This window comes from Carcharodon carcharias, chromosome 2 (genome assembly GCF_017639515.1).
Source record: "Carcharodon carcharias isolate sCarCar2 chromosome 2, sCarCar2.pri, whole genome shotgun sequence".
NCBI classification, from domain to species: domain Eukaryota; kingdom Metazoa; phylum Chordata; class Chondrichthyes; order Lamniformes; family Lamnidae; genus Carcharodon; species Carcharodon carcharias.
Window position 1 is genome coordinate 126,596,746 of NC_054468.1, and position 19,202 is coordinate 126,615,947.

Below are 19,202 nucleotides of genomic sequence, written 5' to 3' on the forward strand. Positions count from 1 at the left end.
TGTTAATTTAAGGAGGAAGTAGTACTGAGCACACTTACTATAAAACTTTGTTCAACTAAGACCCTCAATTAACTAAATGGGAGACAAATCTTTCTACAAATTACAGGACCTGCACCTTAGTCACTAATGCCCGTTCTTAAACATTCATTATGGAATGTAGGTGCCACTGGGCAAGGCCAATATTCAATGCTAATCCCTAATTACCCTTGAAAAGGTGGGGGTGAGCAGTCTCGTTGAATACAGTAGGTGGTTTGCTAGACCATTTTGGAGGAAACCACAACAGTTGACCACATTGCTATGCACCCAAAGTAATGTATAGACCCACCAGGCAAGGACGGGAGATTTCCTTCCCTAAAGGATATTAGTGAACCAGGTGGGCTTTTACGACAAACTAATACTTTTACGTTCACCATAAGTGATACTAGCTTCTTATGCCAGAGTTATTTAATTAATTGAATTTTCCAACTGTAGTGGAGGGATTTGAACTCATGCCTCCGAATCATCCAGGCCTCTGGATTACTAATCCTGTAACATGTCACTATGCTACCATACCTCCCAAACCTGTGTCTGTGTTCTGAACTTGGGTTATGAGGTTTAACAATGCCACTAAGTCAGCTGTACTGGTAGAATATCTTTCTTTTGATTGTCCGAGCTCAGTAGCTATTTAACTAATTTTGAAAAGAGGATAAATTTCAAATAATACTGTTTTTTTTGGTAAAAATTTGAACGACACACAAATTGTAGCTTTCTAATGCGATCTACCGATTTCAGGAAGAGTATCAAGCAGAGAGCAAGACACACAAACTCAGTGCAAGGACAACTTTACATGAACATTTTTACTATTAAACACAAGCTGCTTCTATCTGAACTTACCGAAAAGGAAGATTTTCAACCTTGCAAACTGTATTTCATATTGATTAGGATCAGCTTGACAGGGAGCTGCAGACACCACATTGGGAGAACCAGACTCTGCCTGAACTGTTTTTGAAAATACAAAATTAATGCGATCAGCATCAAAGACCTGACACTTGCAGAAAAGTCATACATGCCACAGTCTGTAGTGTAAGCTGGTAGTTGGGTTGAGGAAAGTCCTGCAGAAATGGAAGTTTCACCAGGGACCTGGCAGAAAGTGCCTCAGAAAAACAGGTGCAGAAAGTTGAGACAGCATTGTATTATTTGTATGGATTTTTGCTAATCCCTACCCCTCTCCCCACCATCACTCCCCTCCCTGCCAACACTGGCCTCAGGTATGGTTCTGGACACAAAGTTGAAGAACCAGGCATAACTGAACACATACAAAGGCTGCACACACCTCTTGGTGTGCCCAGCTGCCAAAACTAAAAACATACAGTACATTACTGGAAGCAGCTGGATGTTCCTTGGACATACTCAAACAACCTGCCATTTTACTTGCCATGGTCCAACATTCCACTTGTCCTAGGAACATGTGAAATGCCATAATACAATATGAACCCTCATCCTCTGGGTTGTTGATCCAGTGCCATAATCACTTGTTCCTGGAATATGGGAGACAACTGCAAGGTTGTATTTATTACCCACCCACAATTGCACCATTAAGATTCAACCACACTGAGAGAGACTGGGTCATATGTAAGTTAACAGACCAGATGGAGGTGGCAGGGTCACTTTCCTGAAGAACATCAGTCAAACATGGTCATTTTCTGCAGTAATTTAACAAATTACCAAATTAACAATTAATTTGCCGTGATCCAATTTGGACTCGTGACTTCTGGGTTGCTAGTCCAGTACCGTAATCACTGGGCTATCATATACTGCTGGAGTCCATAGAATGTAGCAACATACACAATTGGTCAAATACCCCAAAATCTTTTTTGCTATCTTTTGTGTACATTTTACTGTGACTTCTGCTCATTAACATGGTAAATAGGTACGGGTGGGAAAGAGACTTCCATTCCATGAGAATGGGGTAGATTCAAACCAGATCCAACAGACACATGCAACCTACATCACAAATGCCACATGTACTTGTACTTAAGATTATATCATTCAATTCTATTAAAATCTTTGTCAACAATGTATGCTTGCTTATGAAGCCCAATGGGTTGAGCCTATTTCCTCAGTTTCCAATAGTGCGAGTTATGCACAGATAATTACAATATCCAAAGTATCACCCACTTTGCAATATATATATCTTGCATTTCTTGGTATTACTTCAATTCATCTGCTCAATTACTTCAGGACTATAGATTATTTTAAAATCATACAGGCCTCCTCAAAGCAACCCAATTTCAAATATAAATCGTACCTTAAAAAAAATTGCATCAGTTTCAGCATTTTAAAAAAGTAGTTCTCACATTCATTCCCCTGGGAATTGCAACCGTCCAATTACAAATACTGGTGGCAATAATTACCCTGAGCTGTATATCACAAGTTAATTAACATTTCAAAAACTCTTCATCCCACGTATTTTATTTTTAGCCACAATGCCTTTGTGAACTAACACTTACTATAGCTGCTTTTACACAGCTGCTTAGTCCCAATTCTGAAGAATAAGTGATTTTACGTGCCCACCATTCTACTGCTAAGGGGATTGCAATTTATTGGAACCACAAGAAGTCACCACACAGACGTTGGTCTCCCAGAATCCGAGCAAACATCTGCATAAAACTTGTTTGTGACATTCCTAACTTGGACTTAGTTTTTAATTTTGTAACATTTTTACAAAAGCACCATAAAACCGGCTCCCATCTCTTTTCATACATGTTGTCAATGATGGGCTCAATGCAAAAGAAATGAGCTAATTATAAATATAACAACTTGTATTTATACAGCACCGTTAACGTAGTAAAATGACCCAAGACACTTCAGATGAGAGCTAACACACATGATTCAACATCAAGCCAAATAAGGATATGTATTACGGCAGATGGCCAAATCCTTAGTCAAGTATGCAGATTTTTGAGGACGGTCTAAAAGAGGGAAAGGGAAGAAGAGAGTCAGGGAGATTTTGGAGGGGAATTTCAGAGCTCAAAGTCTGAGCAGCTGAAGACATGGCTGTCAAAAGTGGAGATATTAAAATCAGGGTGCTGAAGAGGCCAGAACTGGACAAGTGCAGAGATTGCAGAGCTGGAGGAGATTGTAGATAGGGAATGGCGAAGCCACAGAGGGATCTGAAAAAAAGGATGAAAATTTTAAAATCGAGGCCTTGCTTAGCTAGAAGTCAGCAGAGGTTAATGAGCACAAGCTAATGGGCAAACGGGATATGGTGCGAGTTCGGAAACAGACAGCAGAGCTTTAGATAACTTCAAGTTATGGAAGGTAGAACATGCGAAGCCAGCCAGGAGTGCATTGGAATAGTCATGGCTATGGATAACAAAGGCACGAATGAGGGTTTCAGCAGCAGATGAGCTGAGATGGAGTGGAGATGGAAACAAGGGGTCTTAGTAATTGGAGCAGAAATGTGGTCAGAAGCTTGCCCTTGGGTCAAATGTGACACCAAGGTTGCAAACAGACTGGTTTTGTCTCAAACAGTTGCCAGGGAGAAGAACAGAGTCAGTAGCTGGTGAATAGAGTTTACTGGGGAGGGGGGTCTGATGACAATGACTTTGGTCTTACCAATATTTAGTCGAGGGGCAATTGCTGATCGTCCAATACTAGCTACCAGACAAGTAGTCTGACAATTTGGAGACAGTGGAGGGCCTGAACACGGTGGTGCTGAAGTGAAGGTAGGTGTCATCAGTGTACATGTGGAAACTGATAAAAACAAAAAAAAACTGCGGATGCTGGAAATCCACAACAACAACAAAAACAGAACTACCTGGAAAAACTCAGCAGGTCTGGCAGCATCGGCAGAGAAGAAAAGAGTTGACTTTTCGAGTCCTCATGACCCTTCGACAGAACTTGAGTTCGAGTCCAGGAAAGAGTTGAAATATAAGCTGGTTTAAGGTGTGTGTGTGGGGGGCGGAGAGAGAGAGAGAGAGAGAGAGAGGTGGAGTGGGGGTGTGGTTGTAGGGACAAACAAGCAGTGATAGAAGCAGATCATCAAAAGATGTCAACAACAATAAAACAAAAGAACTCATAGGTGTTAAAGTTAAAGTTGGTGATATTATCTAAACGAATGTGCTAATTAAGAATGGATGGTAGGGCACTCAAGGTATAGCTCTAGTGGGGGTGGGGAGAGCATAAAAGATGTAAAAAAAAATAAAGTTTTTTTTTCCTTTTTCTCTTTTTATAATGGAAATAGGTGGGAAAAGGAAAATCTATATAATTTATTGGAAAAAAAAAGGAAGGGGGAAAACAGAAAGGGGGTGGGGTGGGGGAGGGAGCTCACGACCTAAAGTTGTTGAATTCAATATTCAGTCCGGAAGGCTGTAAAGTGCCTAGTCGGAAGATGAGGTGTTGTTCCTCCAGTTTGTGTTGGGCTTCACTGGAACAATGCAGCAAGCCAAGGACAGACATGTGGGCAAGAGAGCAGGGTGGAGTGTTAAAATGGCAAGCGACAGGGAGGTTTGGGTCATTCTTGCGGACAGACCGCAGGTGTTCTGCAAAGCGGTCACCCAGTTTACGTTTGGTCTCTCCAATGTAGAGGAGACCACATTGGGAGCAACGAATGCAGTAGACTAAGTTGGGGGAAATGCAAGTGAAATGCTGCTTCACTTGAAAGGAGTGTTTGGGTCCTTGGACGGTGAGGAGAGAGGAAGTGAAGGGGCAGGTATTGCATCTTTTGCGTGGGCATGGGGTGGTGCCATAGGAGGGGGTTGAGGAGTAGGGGGTGATGGAGGAGTGGACCAGGGTGTCCCGGAGGGAGCGATCCCTACGGAATGCCGATGGGGGGGGGGGGGGGGGGGGGGGGGGGGGGGGGAAGATGTGTTTGGTGGTGGCATCATGCTGGAGTTGGCGGAAATGGCGGAGGATGATCCTTTGAATGCGGAGGCTGGTCGGGTGATAAGTGAGGACAAGGGGGACCCTATCATGTTTCTGGGAGGGAGGAGAAGGCGTGAGGGCGGATGCGCGGGAGATGGGCCGGACACGGTTGAGGGCCCTGTCAACGACCGTGGGTGGAAAACCTTGGTTAAGGAAGAAGGAGGACATGTCAGAGGAACTGTTTTTGAAGGTAGCATCATCGGAACAGATGCAACGGAGGTGAAGGAACTTAGAGAATGGGATGGAGTCCTTACAGGAAGCGGGGTGTGAGGAGCTGTAGTCGAGATAGCTGTGGGAGTCGGTGGGTTTGTAATGGATATTGGTGGACAGTCTATCACCAGAGATTGAGACAGAGAGGTCAAGGAAGGGAAGGGAAGTGTCAGAGATGGACCACGTGAAAATGATGGAGGGGTGGAGATCGGAAGCAAAATTAATAAATTTTTCCAAGTCCCGACGAGAGCATGAAGCGGCATCGAAGTAATCATCGATGTACCAGAGAAAGAGTTGTGGAAGGGGGCCGGAGTAGGACTGGAACAAGGAATGTTCCACATACCCCATAAAGAGACAGGCATAGCTGGGGCCCATGCTGGTACCCATAGCCACACCTTTTATTTGGAGGAAGTGAGAGGAGTTGAAGGAGAAATTGTTCAACGTGAGAACAGGTTCAGCCAGACGGAGGAGAGTAGTGGTGGATGGGGATTGTTCGGGCCTCTGTTCGAGGAAGAAGCTAAGGGCCCTCAGACCATCCTGGTGGGGGATGGAGGTGTAGAGGGATTGGACGTCCATGGTGAAGAGGAAGCGGTTGGGGCCAGGGAACTGGAAATTGTTGATGTGACGTAAGGTGTCAGAGGAATCACGGATGTAGGTGGGAAGGGACTGGACAAGGGGAGAGAGAAGGGAGTCAAGATAACGGGAAATGAGTTCTGTGGGGCAGGAGCAAGCTGAGACGATCGGTCTATCGGGGCAGTTCTGTTTGTGGATTTTGGGTAGGAGATAGAAGCGGGCCGTCCGAGGTTGGGCGACTATCAGGTTGGAAGCTGTGGGAGGGAGATCCCCAGAGTGAAGCCCAACGCAAACTGGAGGAACAACACCTCATCTTCCGACTAGGCACTTTACAGCCATCCGGACTGAATATTGAATTCAACAACTTTAGGTCGTGAGCTCCCTCCCCCACCCCACCCCCTTTCTGTTTCCCGCTTCCTTTTTCTTCTCCAATAAATTATATAGATTTTCCTTTTCCCACCTATTTCCATTATAAAAGGAGAAAAAGAAAAAAAAAATATTTATTTATTTATTTTTTACATCTTTTATGCTCTCCCCACCCCCACTAGAGCTATACCTTGAGTGCCCTACCATCCATTCTTAATTAGCACATTCGTTTAGATAATATTACCAACTTTAACTTTAACACCTATGTGTTCTATTGTACTATTGTTGTTGACATCTTTTGATGATCTGCTTCTATCACTACTTGTTTGTCCCTACAACCATACCCCCCCCCCACCTCTCTCTCTCTCTCTCCGCCCCCCCACACACACACCTTAAACCAGCTTATATTTCAACTCTTTCTTGGACTCGAACTCAAGTTCTGTCGAAGGGTCATGAGGACTCGAAACGTCAACTCTTTTCTTCATGTGGAAACTGATGCTGTGCTTTCAGATGACATTGCTAAAGGGCAGTTTGTAGATCAGAAATAGGAGGTGACATAGGATCGATTGATTCTTGGGGGACCAGAAGACCATAAGACATAGGAGCAGAAATTAGGCCATTCGGCCCATCAAGTCTGCTCCGCCATTCAATCATGGCTGATAAGTTTCTCAAGCCCTTACCAATCAAGAACCTATCTATCTCAGTCTTAAATACACTCAATGACCTGGCCTCCACAGCCTTCTGTGGCAATGAATTCCATAGATTCACCACTCTCTGGCTAAAGAAGTTTCTCCTCATCTCCGTTCTAAAAGGTCTTCCCTTTACTCTGAGACTGTGCTCTCGGATCCTGGTCTCTTCTACTAATGGAAACATCTTCCTCACGTCCACTTTGTCCAGGCCTTTCGGTATTCTGTACGTTTCAATCAGATCCCCCCTCATCCTTCTAAACTCCATCGAGTATAAACCTAGAGTCCTCAAACTTTCCTCATATGTTAAGCCTTTCATTCCTGGGATCATTCTCGTGAACCTTCTCTGGACTCTCTCCAGGGCCAGAACATCCTTCCTGAGATACGGAGCCCAAAATTGCTCACAATATTCTAAATGTGGTCTGACCAGAGCCATATAAAGCCTCAGCAGCACATCCCTGCTTTTATATTCTAGTCCTCTCAAAATAAATGCCAACATTGCATTTGCCTTCCTAACTACCGGCTCAACCTGCAAGTTAACCTTAAGAGAATCCTGGACTAGGACTCCCAAGTCCCTTTGCACTCCAGATTTCTGAATTCTCTCCCCATTTAGAAAATAGTCTATGTCTCTATTCTTCCTACAAAAGTGCATGACCTCACACTTCCCCACGTTGTATTTCATCTGCCACTTCTTTGCCCATTCTCCTAACCTGTCCAAATCCTTCTGCAGCCTCCCCGCCTCCTCAATACTACCTGTCTCTCCATCTATCTTTGTATCATCCGCAAACTTAGCCAGGATGCCCTCAGTTCCTTCATCTAGATCATTAATGTATAAAGTGAAAAGTTGTGTCCCAACACTGACCCCTACGGAATTTCACTAGTCACCAGCTACCACCCTGAGAAGGACCCCCATATCCCCACTCTCTGCCTCCTGCCAAACAGCCAATCTTCTATCCATGCTAGTACCTTGCCTCTAACACCATGGGCTCTTATCTTTCTGAGCAGCCTCCTGTGCGGCACCTTGTCAAAGGCCTTCTGGAAGTCCAAATAGATAACATCCATTGGCTCTCCTTTGTCTAACCTACTCGTTACCTCCTCAAAGAATTCTAACAGATTTGTCAGGCATGACCTCCCCTTGATGAAGCCATTCTGACTTTGCCCTATTTTACCATGCCTTTCCAACTATTCTGAAATCTCATCCTTAATAATGGACTCTAAAATCTTCCCAACGACCGAGGTCAGGTTAATCGGCCTGTAATTTCCCGTCTTTTGCCTCACTCCCTTCTTAAACAGGGGGGTTACATTAGCGATTTTCCAGTCCTCTGGGATCCTCCCTGATTCCAGTGATTCCTGAAAGATCACCACTAATGCCTCCACTATCTCTTCAGCTATCTCCTTCAGAACTCTGGGGTGTAATCCATCTGGTCCAGGTGATTTATCCACCTTCAGACCTTTCAGTTTTCCTAGCACCTTCTCCTTGGTAATGGCCACCATACTCACCCCTGCCCCCCGACTCTCTTGAACTTTGGGGATGTTACTCATGTCTTCCACTGTGAAGATTGACGCAAAAGTACCTATTCAGTTCCTCCGCCATTTCTTTGTTCCCCACTACTACTTCTCCAGCGTCATTTTCCAGTGGCCCAATGTCCACTTTTGCCTCTCTCTTACCCTTTATATATCTAAAAAAACTCTTGCAATCTTCTTTTATATTACTGGCTGGTTTACCCTCACATTTAATCTTCTCCCTATTTCTTTTTTAGTTGTCCTCTGTTGGTCTTTGTAGGCTTCCCAATCCCCTGGTTTCCCACTGCTCTTCGCCACATTGTATGCTTCCTCTTCAGCTTTCATGCTGTCCCGGACTTCCCTTGTCAGCCATTGTTGCCTTGTCCTCCCTTTAATATGTTTCTTCTTCCTAAGGATGAATTTTTGCTGTGTCTCCCAAATTTCTCCCAGAAACTCCTGCTATTGCTGTTCCACTGTCTTTCCTGCTAGGCTCATCTCCCAGTCAATTCTGGCCAGATCCTCCCTCATGCCTCTGTAGTTGCCTTTATTCAACTGTAATACGACACCAGAGGTAACGACGTGGGAGGGGGAAAGAGAAGTCACTGCAGTTAATTCGCTGGCTTAGACTGGGTGGGTAAGAATGGGAGCAGGTGAGTGCAGTCTCAGCAGCTGGATGGCAGTGGAGGAGAATGGTGTGGTCAAAAGCCACAGACAGGTCAAAAAGGGCAAGAAGAGATAGTTTACCTTTGTCACCCCACTTAAGATATAATTTGTGATTTTGAATAGAGCCTTTCCAGTATTATGGTAGGAGTGTAAACCGAAATTCAAAAGTAGTTCTGAGAAAGATCTGCTCAAGACATTGGACAGAAATTGGACTTTGGAAATGAGGCAATGGTTTGCATGGACAGAGGAGTCAGGTTTATTTGTGGGATGGGGTGATGGTAGATTTAAGGGAGATGGGGAAAGAACTGAAGGATGGAGAACAATTAACAATATCAGCGCAGGGGCGGGGGGGAGATGGTGGTGTCATGGTAATATCACTGGACTAGTAATGCAGAGGGCCAGGTTAATGCACTGAGGACACTGATTCAAATCCCACCACAAGAGCTGGTGGAAGTTAAATTCAACAATAAATCTAGAATTATAAAGCTATTCTCAGGATGGTGACTATGATAGCAATCATCATTTGTTGTGTAAAAAAAACCCCATCTGGTTCACTAATATCCTTTAGGGAAGGAAATTTGCCATCCTTATTTGGCCTGGCCTACATGTGACTCCAGACCAACAGCAATGTAGTTGACTCTTAACTGTCCTCTGAAATGGCCTAGCAAGCCACTCAGTTCAAGGGCAATTAAGAATGAGCAACAAATGCTGGTCTTGCCAACAACACCCACTTCCCATAAAAGGAAGAGAAATAAAAACTGGAAACTGAAAGACAAATTGGGTGGTCAGCAGTCTAATGGGAATAAAGGGAGTGAAAATAAGGTTGAGGGAGCAACAAGTGGGTCTCATGACCAAGATGAATTTGAAGGGCAATGGAAGAGAAAAATGCAAGTCCAGGGCTGGGGCAGGGGTGAATCTTAGAGGAGGTTTGGCCCAGCGATGAGGGGGAAGGGAGGGAAATGGGAGAAGCAGCGGATCAAATGGGCTCAATGCTAGTGGCAAAGGAGTTCACAAATGTCTAGCACCTTTTGTTGCTGGAGCGAGGGTAGGGGGTTAAGATGATGGTTTGCAGTACAGAAAAGAAGCCTGGGCTTACCTTGGCATTCCAGGATGATCCTAATACAGTGAACATTTTGGGCAGGCAAGGGCAAGGCCCCAATGCTTTATGCAGCCCAAACAGATCTGGCAGTCAGCGGCTAAATCAGTTGGCTGCCATCTCTGTTCAAGCCTGCATCCCCTGGACCAAAGGGAGTTAAGTATACCAGGGTGAGTATGTGTAATGGCTTTAATGAAATGAGGATTGAGCAAGTCAGTAGCTGCAAAAATGTCTTGGTGAAGGGAGGGCTAAAGGCTGGATAATTGGGATTTTAAAAGTGCGGTTGTATGTGAATTAGGAGAGATTGGTTATCATATTTTGAAGATTCTATATGAAAGGCTGACACATTAGCAACCTAGAATAGTGAATGCTATCAACATGGACAGCCAGCCCGTCAGTGCTTTACTGTACACTGTGCTGTATTTCCAAATTTCAGAATTGTGGCAGTAGTCTATCCGTTTTGTTACTAGTTCTGAATCTCAGTGGCTCTCCCACACAGCTGATGTAACAGCCAGATCCCATGTGTGCTGAGCCTCAGTTACCCCACACCCGTCCCCTCAATTCAATAAAAGCAGGGTACCCTAACTGTTCAACCACATGGGTTACTAAGGAGTTTTAATTCATGATCTCATTCATTTGCGAAACCCTCAGATTGCCAATATCAACAGATTACAATTTAGAATATATCTAACAATTCTCTAACAGTGATTCTCACTTAGAACTGCAGTGCATACTATCTGCAGGATGCACTGCAGAAATTTGTTGAGGCTTCTTTGACAGCAAATCCCAAAATCACAAAGAGCAAGGACAGCAAGAGAATGCGGACATTTGGACATATCTCGCTATTCCTTTACTGTCACTGCAGAACTCCCTACCCAATAGTATTGTGGCAGTACCTTCATCAGATGAACTGCAGTGGTTCAAGAAGTTGGCCCACCACCACTTTGTTCAAGAGACAGACCATAAATGCCACCATATGCAGAGAATAAATCAAAAGAAAAAGGAGATTACAATTTAGGATAATTCCGCCAATTCTCTAATGATAACAAATAGCAACCACCTGGGTTTCATAGGCTGATTTACCAGGCTGCAATTAGTCATCGTTGACTGCTGCATGCTACAACAGCTCAATTTAGAGAACCCTTTAAAATTCAGTGGAAGAGCAAGGTGAAAGCTATGTTCTAGGCCTTCTTACTCAAGTGTTATAACTTGCCTGAATGACTTTTTAACCCTCAATTCAGCCACTGGGATTTCACTTCAGACCGATGGGTTGAAAGTCAATATCTCTCTCTCTGTCTGAAAAATAAGTCTTAACCCAGCTCAGAATCTCACAATGCGGAAGACGCCCATCGAGTCTGCACCGACACGTGAGAAACACATGACCTACCTACCTAATCCCATTTACCAGCACTTGGCCCATAGCCTTGAATGTTATGACGTGCCAAGTGCTCATTCAGGTACTTTTTAAAAGTATGTGAGGCAACCGCCTCCACCACCCTCCCAGGCAGTGCATTCCAGACTGTCACCACCCTCTGGGTAAAAAAGTTTTTCCTCACATTCCCCCTAAACCTCCTGCCTCTCACCTTGAACTTGTGTCCCCTTGTGACTGACCCTTCAACTAAGAGGAACAGCTGCTCCTTATCCACCCTGTCCACGCCCCTCAATCTTGTACACCTCGATCAGGTCGCCCCTCAGTCTTCTCTGCTCCAACAAAAATAACCCAAGTCTATCCAACCTCTCTTCATAACTTAAATGTTTCATCCCAGGCAACATCCTGGTGAATCTCCTCTGCAACCCCTCCAGTGCAATCACATCCTTCCTATAATGTACTCCAGCTGCAACCTCACCAAGGTTCTATACAACTCCAACATGACCTTCATACTTTTGTAATCTATGCCTCAATTGATAAAGGCAAGTGTCCCATATGCCTTTTTCACCACCCCACTAACATGCCCCTCCACCTTCAGAGATCTATGGGCACATATGCCAAGGTCCCTTTGTTCCTCAGAACTTCCTAGTGTCATGCTGTTCATTGAATACTTCCTTGTCAAATTACACCTTCCAAAGTGTATCACCTCACAGTTTTTAGGGTTAAATTCCACTTATCCGCCCATTTGACAATCCCGTCTATATCTTCCTGTAGCCCAAGACGCTCAACCTCGCTGATAACCACCCGGCCAATCTTTGTGTCATCCGCAAACTTACTAATCCTACATCCACATAGTCATCTATGTTGTTTATATAAATGACAAATAATAGGGGACCCAGCACAGATCCCTGTGGTACGCCACTGGACATAGGCTTCCAGTCACTAAAGCAGCCTTCTGTCATCACCCTCTGTCTCCTACAATTAAACCAATTTTGAATTCACCTTATCAAATTACCCTGTATCCCATGTGCATTTGCCTACTTTATAAGTCTCCCATGTGGGACCTTGTCAAAGGCTTTGCTGAAATCCATATAAACTACATCAACTGCACTACCCTCATCTACACCCCTGGTCACCTCCTCAAAAAATTCAATCAAATTTGTTAAGCATGACCTCCCTCTGACAAAGCCATGCTGACTATCCCTGATCAAACCTTCCCTCTCCAAGTGCAGATAGATTCTCTCCAATAGTTTCCCTACCACTGACATGAGACTCACTGGTCTGTAGTTCCCTGGCTTATCCCTTCTTGAATAGCAGAACCACATTAGTTGTTCTCCAATCCTCTCACACTTCCCCCATGGCCAGATTGGAATTCAAAATTTGGGTCAAAGCCCCGGTGATCTCCTCCTTTGCCTCCCTCAGCAGTATGGGACACAAATCATCTGGACCTGGAGATTTGTCCACTTTTAAGCCTGCCAACACCTCCAATACCTTGTCACTCCCTATATCAATTTGCTCAAGAGCCTCGCATTCCCTCTCCCCGAGTTCCATAGCTTCATTCTCATTCTCTTGGGTGAAGACGGATGTGAAGTATTCGTTCACCACTCTACCGATGTCCTCTGGTTCCACCTATAGACTGCCCCCTTGGTCCCTAATGGGCCCTACTTTTTCCCTGGTTATCCTCTTCCCATTGATATACTTATAGAATATCTTGGGATTTTCCCTACTTTTACCAGCCAGAGATGCGAGTTCACAGCAGGAAGCTATGTGCAATTTACTATGCTTCAGTAAACGTGCAGGCAGACTTGCTTACTTAGCCGTAGCTTAAATGACTTCCACTGCACAGTTGTGCCATTAACTCTTTTACTCCTCCATGCCCATACCCCCTTTCAATTGTCTAGGGATGCTTTAGTATATTAAAGGAAATTATTATTGAATGCAGACATGCAGGTGGCTAGTGCAGGAATTGGAATGCCACACTATTACAATCGTGAGAAGTAAACTGGGGTGGGCGGGTGGGCGGGCGGGGGGGGGGGGGGGGGGGGGGGGGGTGGTGGTGGTTAAGGTTCACAGCAAAGGAAAAGAATGTGACATGGAGTTTACCGCACAGAAACAGGTCATTTGGCTCACCCAATCAGTCTATGCTCCACACAGGCCTTTCCCCATTCTATTTACTTCATATCACCCCATCAACGTATCAGCAAGAAGCTTTACTCTGCCTGGCTTAACGCTGATACCTAGTCCACAAAATAAGGTGGAATGATCCACATCGTTGCTCAAATTGGTCTTTGATGTACCTGTTAAGTTAGTTGCCATTTCCTCTGCAGTCTGAGAAAATTTGGGTCCTTGCTTCAGGGCTCCATCGGAGTCTACATATTGTCTTCTTCGGAGGTAGTGAGCCACTGCAGCCTGTATCTGTTCTGTGCGTACTCGCTTCATGGTCTAATTGTGAAAAACACAAGATCAATACAAAGGACAGTATACCACAGTCATACTCTCTAGGCGACTGTGTTATCAATAATATTTCTGCAGCTACTGATTGGCTAAACTGCAGCCTCATCTTTTCATTTGATGCCCTAGTCCCCGCTGAAACTATTACTCGCTCTCTCTCACTGTGACCGTTCACTTTGGTAAGGCCCTCAGCACCACTCACTCAGGCTTAAACGGACATGGCAGACATCAGGTTTAACAATTCAATGCCAAATTTAGCTGAAGCAATAAAGCTCTATTGCACCCTGTTCACACCAGCCAAAACACAGGATGGGGGTCCGTTAATTACCTGTGTTTGGGGGTGGGTACCCAGGTGGCCAGGCAGGGGAGCTCCCAGGTTGGGAGTGGGGTTTACCTGGGTTGGGGTGGGGGTCCAAGGGTTACAGGGGTTTGGGATGGGAGAGGGAGGGTTTCGGAAGAGGGGGGAGGGTTTCCCAGGTTGGGTTGGGGGTAGGGATTACACATGGGGGTACAGTTTTGGGGAGAGAGGGGGAGAGTGTGGGGGTTACCCAGGTGGAGGGAGAGAGAGCAAGAGAGCACGATAGAGAGGGAGCGCAAGATAGAGATGGTGTGGCGGGGGGGAATTGGGGGTTACCCAGGTTGAATGGGGTGGGGAGAGAGTTGGGGCTTACCGGGGGGGGGGGGGGGGGGGGGGAGACACTGTTAGTGGTTTACCCAGGTTGGGTGGATTACCCAGGTTGGTTGGTGGGGGATGGTGGTGGAGCAGTGGGTTCTCCCCATGTTGGTTGGGGGGATGGGGGTTACCCAGGTTGGGTGGATGGGGCTAGGGGGGGGAGGGGGTTACCCACCCAGGTTAGGTGGATGGGGCTGGAGGGGGGGGGTTACCCAGCTTGGGTGGATGGGGCTGCGGTTTACCCAGGTTGGTTGGTGGGGGTGGGGGATGGTGGTGGAGCATCGGGTTCTCCCCAGGTTGGTTGGGGGGATGGGGGTTACCCAGGTTGGGGGGGGAGTGGAGCTGGGGGGTTACCCGGGTTGGGGTGGGTGGGGCTGGGGGGTTACCCGGGTTGGGGTGGGTGGGGCTGGGGGGTTACCCGGGTTGGGGTGGGTGGGGCTGGGGGGTTACCCGGGTTGGGGTGGGTGGGGCTGGGGGTTACCCGTGTTAGAGTGGGTGGGGCTGGGGGTTACCCCAGATGGGGTGGGTGAGGCTGGGGGGCGGGGGTTTACCCGGGTTGGGGTGGGTTACCCAGGTTGGGTGCATGGGTCTTGGGGGGGGTTACCCAGGTTGGGTGGGGCTGGGGGGGTTACGCAGGTTGGGGTAGGTGGGGCTGGGGGGGGTTACCCAGGTTGGGGTGGGTGAGGCTGGGAGGTGGTTACCCGGGTTGGGGTGGGTGGGGCTGGGGGGGTTACCCGGGTTGCGGTTACCCGGGTTGGGGTGGGTGCGGCTGGGTGGTCTGGGTTACCTCAGTTGGGGTGGGTGGGACTCGGGGGAGGTGGTACCCAGGTTGGGGTGAATGGGGCTGGGGGGTTACCCGGGTTGGGCGGGATTACTCGGGTTGGGAGGGGTGGGGCTGGGGAGGTTTACCCTGGGTTGTGGTGGATGGGGCTCGGGGGAGGGGGTGGTACCCGGGTTGGGGTGGATGGGGCTGAGTGGGTTACCCGGGTTGGGGGGCTGGGGCTGGGGGTGAGTTACCCGGGTTGGGGTGGGGGATGGTGATGGGGCGGTGGGTACTCCACAGGTTGGTTGGGGGGATGGGAGTTACCCAGGTTGATTTGAAGCTGCGGCCGGCCCGGGGTCCTGTAGGCCGGAAGCCTCGGCCCGGCCGAACCGTCTCCTCCTTCTCCTCCCTCGGGCCGGGGAACTTACTGCATGACGGCCGCTCGCTAACACCGCAGAAAGGGAAGTCGACAATCCGGGGAGCGGCCCCCGGACTCGGGTTCGGGTTCGGGTTCGGGTTCAGGCCCGGACTCGAGGCCTCTCCGCCGCTTTGGCGCCTCCGCTCGGCTTCATGTTGATTGGCTGGGTGAGGGGTGAGGGGTGAGAGGTGAAGGGTGAGGCGGGTCAGGGGTCACATGATGCTGGCACTGGAGAAACCACGTGGTGTAGTGGAGACTGAAGCTGGAGAGCAGGAGGAGAATCTGTCTGTAACTGGATAGGAACCTGGGAGCCTGTATGTAACTATATATAGAGGTCTGGGATCCTGTGTAACTGTAAATGTAAAGAGAGGTTTGGGGAACTCTGTATAACTTATACGTCTGGGACGTATGGAGGTCTGATACACTGTGTAATTATATATAGAGTATTGGACACTGATAAGCCACATAGAGGGGTCTGAGACATTGTAACCAAAAACGGATAGCAAGAGTTTCTACATTATTTAAAAAGGAAAAGAGTAAGTAAAGTGAGTGTTGGTCCTCTAGAGAGTGACAGTGGGGAGTTCATAGTAGATAATAAGGAAATGGTGGATGAAATGAACACATATTTTGCTTCCGTGTTCACTATAAAGGATACAAAAAACCTTCCAGTAATAGCTGCAAATCAGGAGGTGAATGGGAGAGAGGAACTTGGTGAAATTGAAATCACTAGGGAAACGGTACTGAGCAAATTGATGAAGTTGCAGGCTGGCAAGCCTCCGGGGTGCCCTTGGACTACATCCTAGGATCTTAAAAGAGGTGGCTGATGCACTGGTGTTAATTTTCCAAAATTCGCTAATTTCTGGAAAGGTTCCATCAGATTGGAAAGTAGTAAATATAACCCCTCTATTCAAGAAGGGAGGGAGGCAGAAAACAAGAAACTATACACCAGTTAGCTTGACGTCAGTTGTGGGGAAGTTATTAGAATTGATCATTAAGGAGGTTATAGCTGGGCATTGAGAAGAGCTCAAGGTAATAGGAAAGAGTCAGCATGGTTTTGTGAAAGGAAAATCATGTTTAACCAATTTATTGGAGTTTTTTTGAAGGAACAACATGCGCAGTGGATAAAGGGGAGCCTGTAGATACACTGTACTTTCCAGAAGGCATTTGATGATGATTATTACAGAAGATAAAAGCGCATGGTGCAGTGGGTAACATATTAGCAAGGATAGAAGATTGGCTGGCTGGCAGAAAGTATGCATAAATGGGTCTTTTTCTGATTGGCAGGATATGATGAGTGGAGTCCCACAGGGATCTGTACTGGGGCTTCAACTTTTTACAGTTTACATCAATGACTTAGATGAGAGGAGTGAAGACATGGTAGCTAAATTTGCAGATGACACAAAGATAGGTAGGAAAGTATGTTGTGAAGAGGACATGAGGAGGTTGCAGATGGATATGGATAGGTTGAGTGAGTGGGAAAGGTCTGGAAAATGGAGTTTCATATGGGAAAATGTGAAGTTGTTCACTTTGACAGGAAGAACAATAAAGCAGAGTATTACTTAAATGGAGAACAGCTGCATAATTCTGAGGTGCAGAGGGATCTCGATGTTCTGGTACATGAGTCACAAAAAGTTAGTATGCAGGTCCAGCAAGTAATTAAGAAGGCTAATGGAATGCTGTCCTTTATTATGAGATGAATTGAACATAAAAGGAAGCATGTTATGCTTCAGTTATACAGGGCATTGGTGAGACCGCACCTCAGATATTGTGTACAGTTTCGGTCTCCTTATTTAAAGAAGGATGTAAATGTACTGGAGGCGGTTCAAAGGAGGTTTACTAGATTGATACCTGGAATGAATGGGTTGTCTTATGAGGAAAGGTTGGACAGACTAGGCTTCTTTCCACTGGAGTTTAGAAGAGTGAGTTGTGATTTGATTGAAGTGTACAAGATCCTGAATGGCCTTGACAAGGTGGACATCGAAAGGATGTTTCCTCTTGTGGATGAGTCCAGAACTAGGGGGCACTGTTTTAAAATTAGGGGTCATGATTTTAGGACAGAGATTAGAAATTTTTTCTTTCAGAGGGTTGTGCGACTTTGAAACTCTCTACCTCAGAAGGTGGTGGAGGCAGGGTCATTGAATATTTTTAAGGCACCGGTACATAGATTCTTGTTAGGCAAGGAAATCAAAAGTTATCGGGGGTAAATGGCAATTTGGAAATTGAAACACAAGCAGATCAGCCATGATCTTATTGAATGGCGGAGCAGGCTCAAGGGGCCGAATGGTCTACTCCTATATCTATTTCTTATGTTCTTTTTTATTATTGGACACTATTGTTACATAGAGGGATGAGGGACACTGTTACTAAATGTATGGGGATCTGGTCACTCGAGGGTCTGAATGGCCTCCTCCTGTTCCTGTGTCTCAAAGTGAGTCCTGTGTGATCCGGTGAGAAAAATAGGTAGAGCTCCTGGTAAACAGGTAAATGCCTGTAGGCACCTCACAGTTCCTGACTGCACTGGGCAGGTACAGGGGTTAGCAGGACGACAGTAGGTTCAAAAAGCAAGTAATGTTAGCAAAATGTCAGGCTTAATGTAGTGAAAATTTACTAGATTCAAATACCACAAATTAGAAAGTACTTTTTTTAACTTTCATGAGACTGAATAGACTGGAACTCTTTCTTTGGAAAAGAGAAGGCTGAGCGGTGACTGGATTGAAGTCTTTAAAATTAGGAAAGATTTTGAAGAGAAGATGTTTCCACTTGTGAGGGAGCCCAAAACTATGTAAACAGAGATATGGGACATTGTAGCTATATAGAGCCTGGGATACTATGTAACTATATAGTAATGTGGGACGCTATGTAACAGCATACATGGGCATGGAAAACTATTTAACTGTATGGGATATTATGTAACTATACGATGATGTGGAACACTAATTATATGTAGGTATATGGGCACCATGTGACTATATAGGATTATGGGACACTATATCTAAATTTGTAGCGGTTTGGGTTCACCTAACTTTGTATATAGGACACTATGTAACTACATCGAGGTACAGAACACTGTATCTAACTATAAAGGGATGTGGGATATTGAATGTAACTACATATTTTAGTTTGAGACACTATGCAAAAATAAATAATGGCCAGAAGACCAGGGAGAAATCTTGTTCTTCAAATAGTTATGTGGGATCTTTCACCTAAAAGAGCAAATTGGGCATGTTTAACATCTCATCTGAAAGATGGCACCTTTGACAATTTCTACTTTATTCGTCCTTGGATTCTGAGCATCACTGGTAAGGCCAGCATTTATTGCCCATCTCTAATCGTCCTTAAAGAGGTGCCTTGAGAAGATGCAGCACCCCCTCAGGACTGTCAGCCTTGATTTTGTGCTCATGTCTTGGGGTGGGGCTTGAATCCACAAATTTCTGACTTAGGCAAGAATGCTAACCATTGGCAAAGTGGATACTGATGCAATAGTTCACATCGAGACATAGAGAGTCACCACCAAGTTTCTGGGCAG

At 46.0% G+C, this 19,202-nt stretch overlaps 2 protein-coding genes across 4 annotated transcripts in view; one reads left to right on the forward strand and one right to left on the reverse strand.

Moving 5' to 3' along the window:
* The window catches only part of taf5l (TAF5-like RNA polymerase II, p300/CBP-associated factor (PCAF)-associated factor), a 30,194-nt gene extending 14,352 nt beyond the window's left edge, over positions 1 to 15,842 (reverse strand). The window contains exons 1-3 of one of the 2 annotated variants that reach the window (XM_041183031.1): positions 15,687 to 15,842; positions 13,669 to 13,813; positions 874 to 978 (exon numbers count right to left, since the gene is read on the reverse strand). In XM_041183031.1, coding sequence (XP_041038965.1) covers positions 874 to 978; positions 13,669 to 13,810 — 247 coding nt within the window. In that variant the 5' untranslated portion in view covers positions 13,811 to 13,813; positions 15,687 to 15,842. The remainder of the gene's footprint in view (positions 1 to 873; positions 979 to 13,668; positions 13,814 to 15,686) is intronic. The other variant, XM_041183032.1, reaches the window with a different exon arrangement.
* A 63-nt stretch (positions 15,843 to 15,905) lies between these two features.
* Positions 15,906 to 19,202, forward strand: part of urb2 (URB2 ribosome biogenesis homolog) — a 73,171-nt gene continuing 69,874 nt past the window's right edge. The window contains exon 1 of one of the 2 annotated variants that reach the window (XM_041182733.1): positions 15,906 to 15,990. The gene's annotated coding sequence lies outside the window, so the exon portion shown is untranslated. The other variant, XM_041182734.1, reaches the window with a different exon arrangement.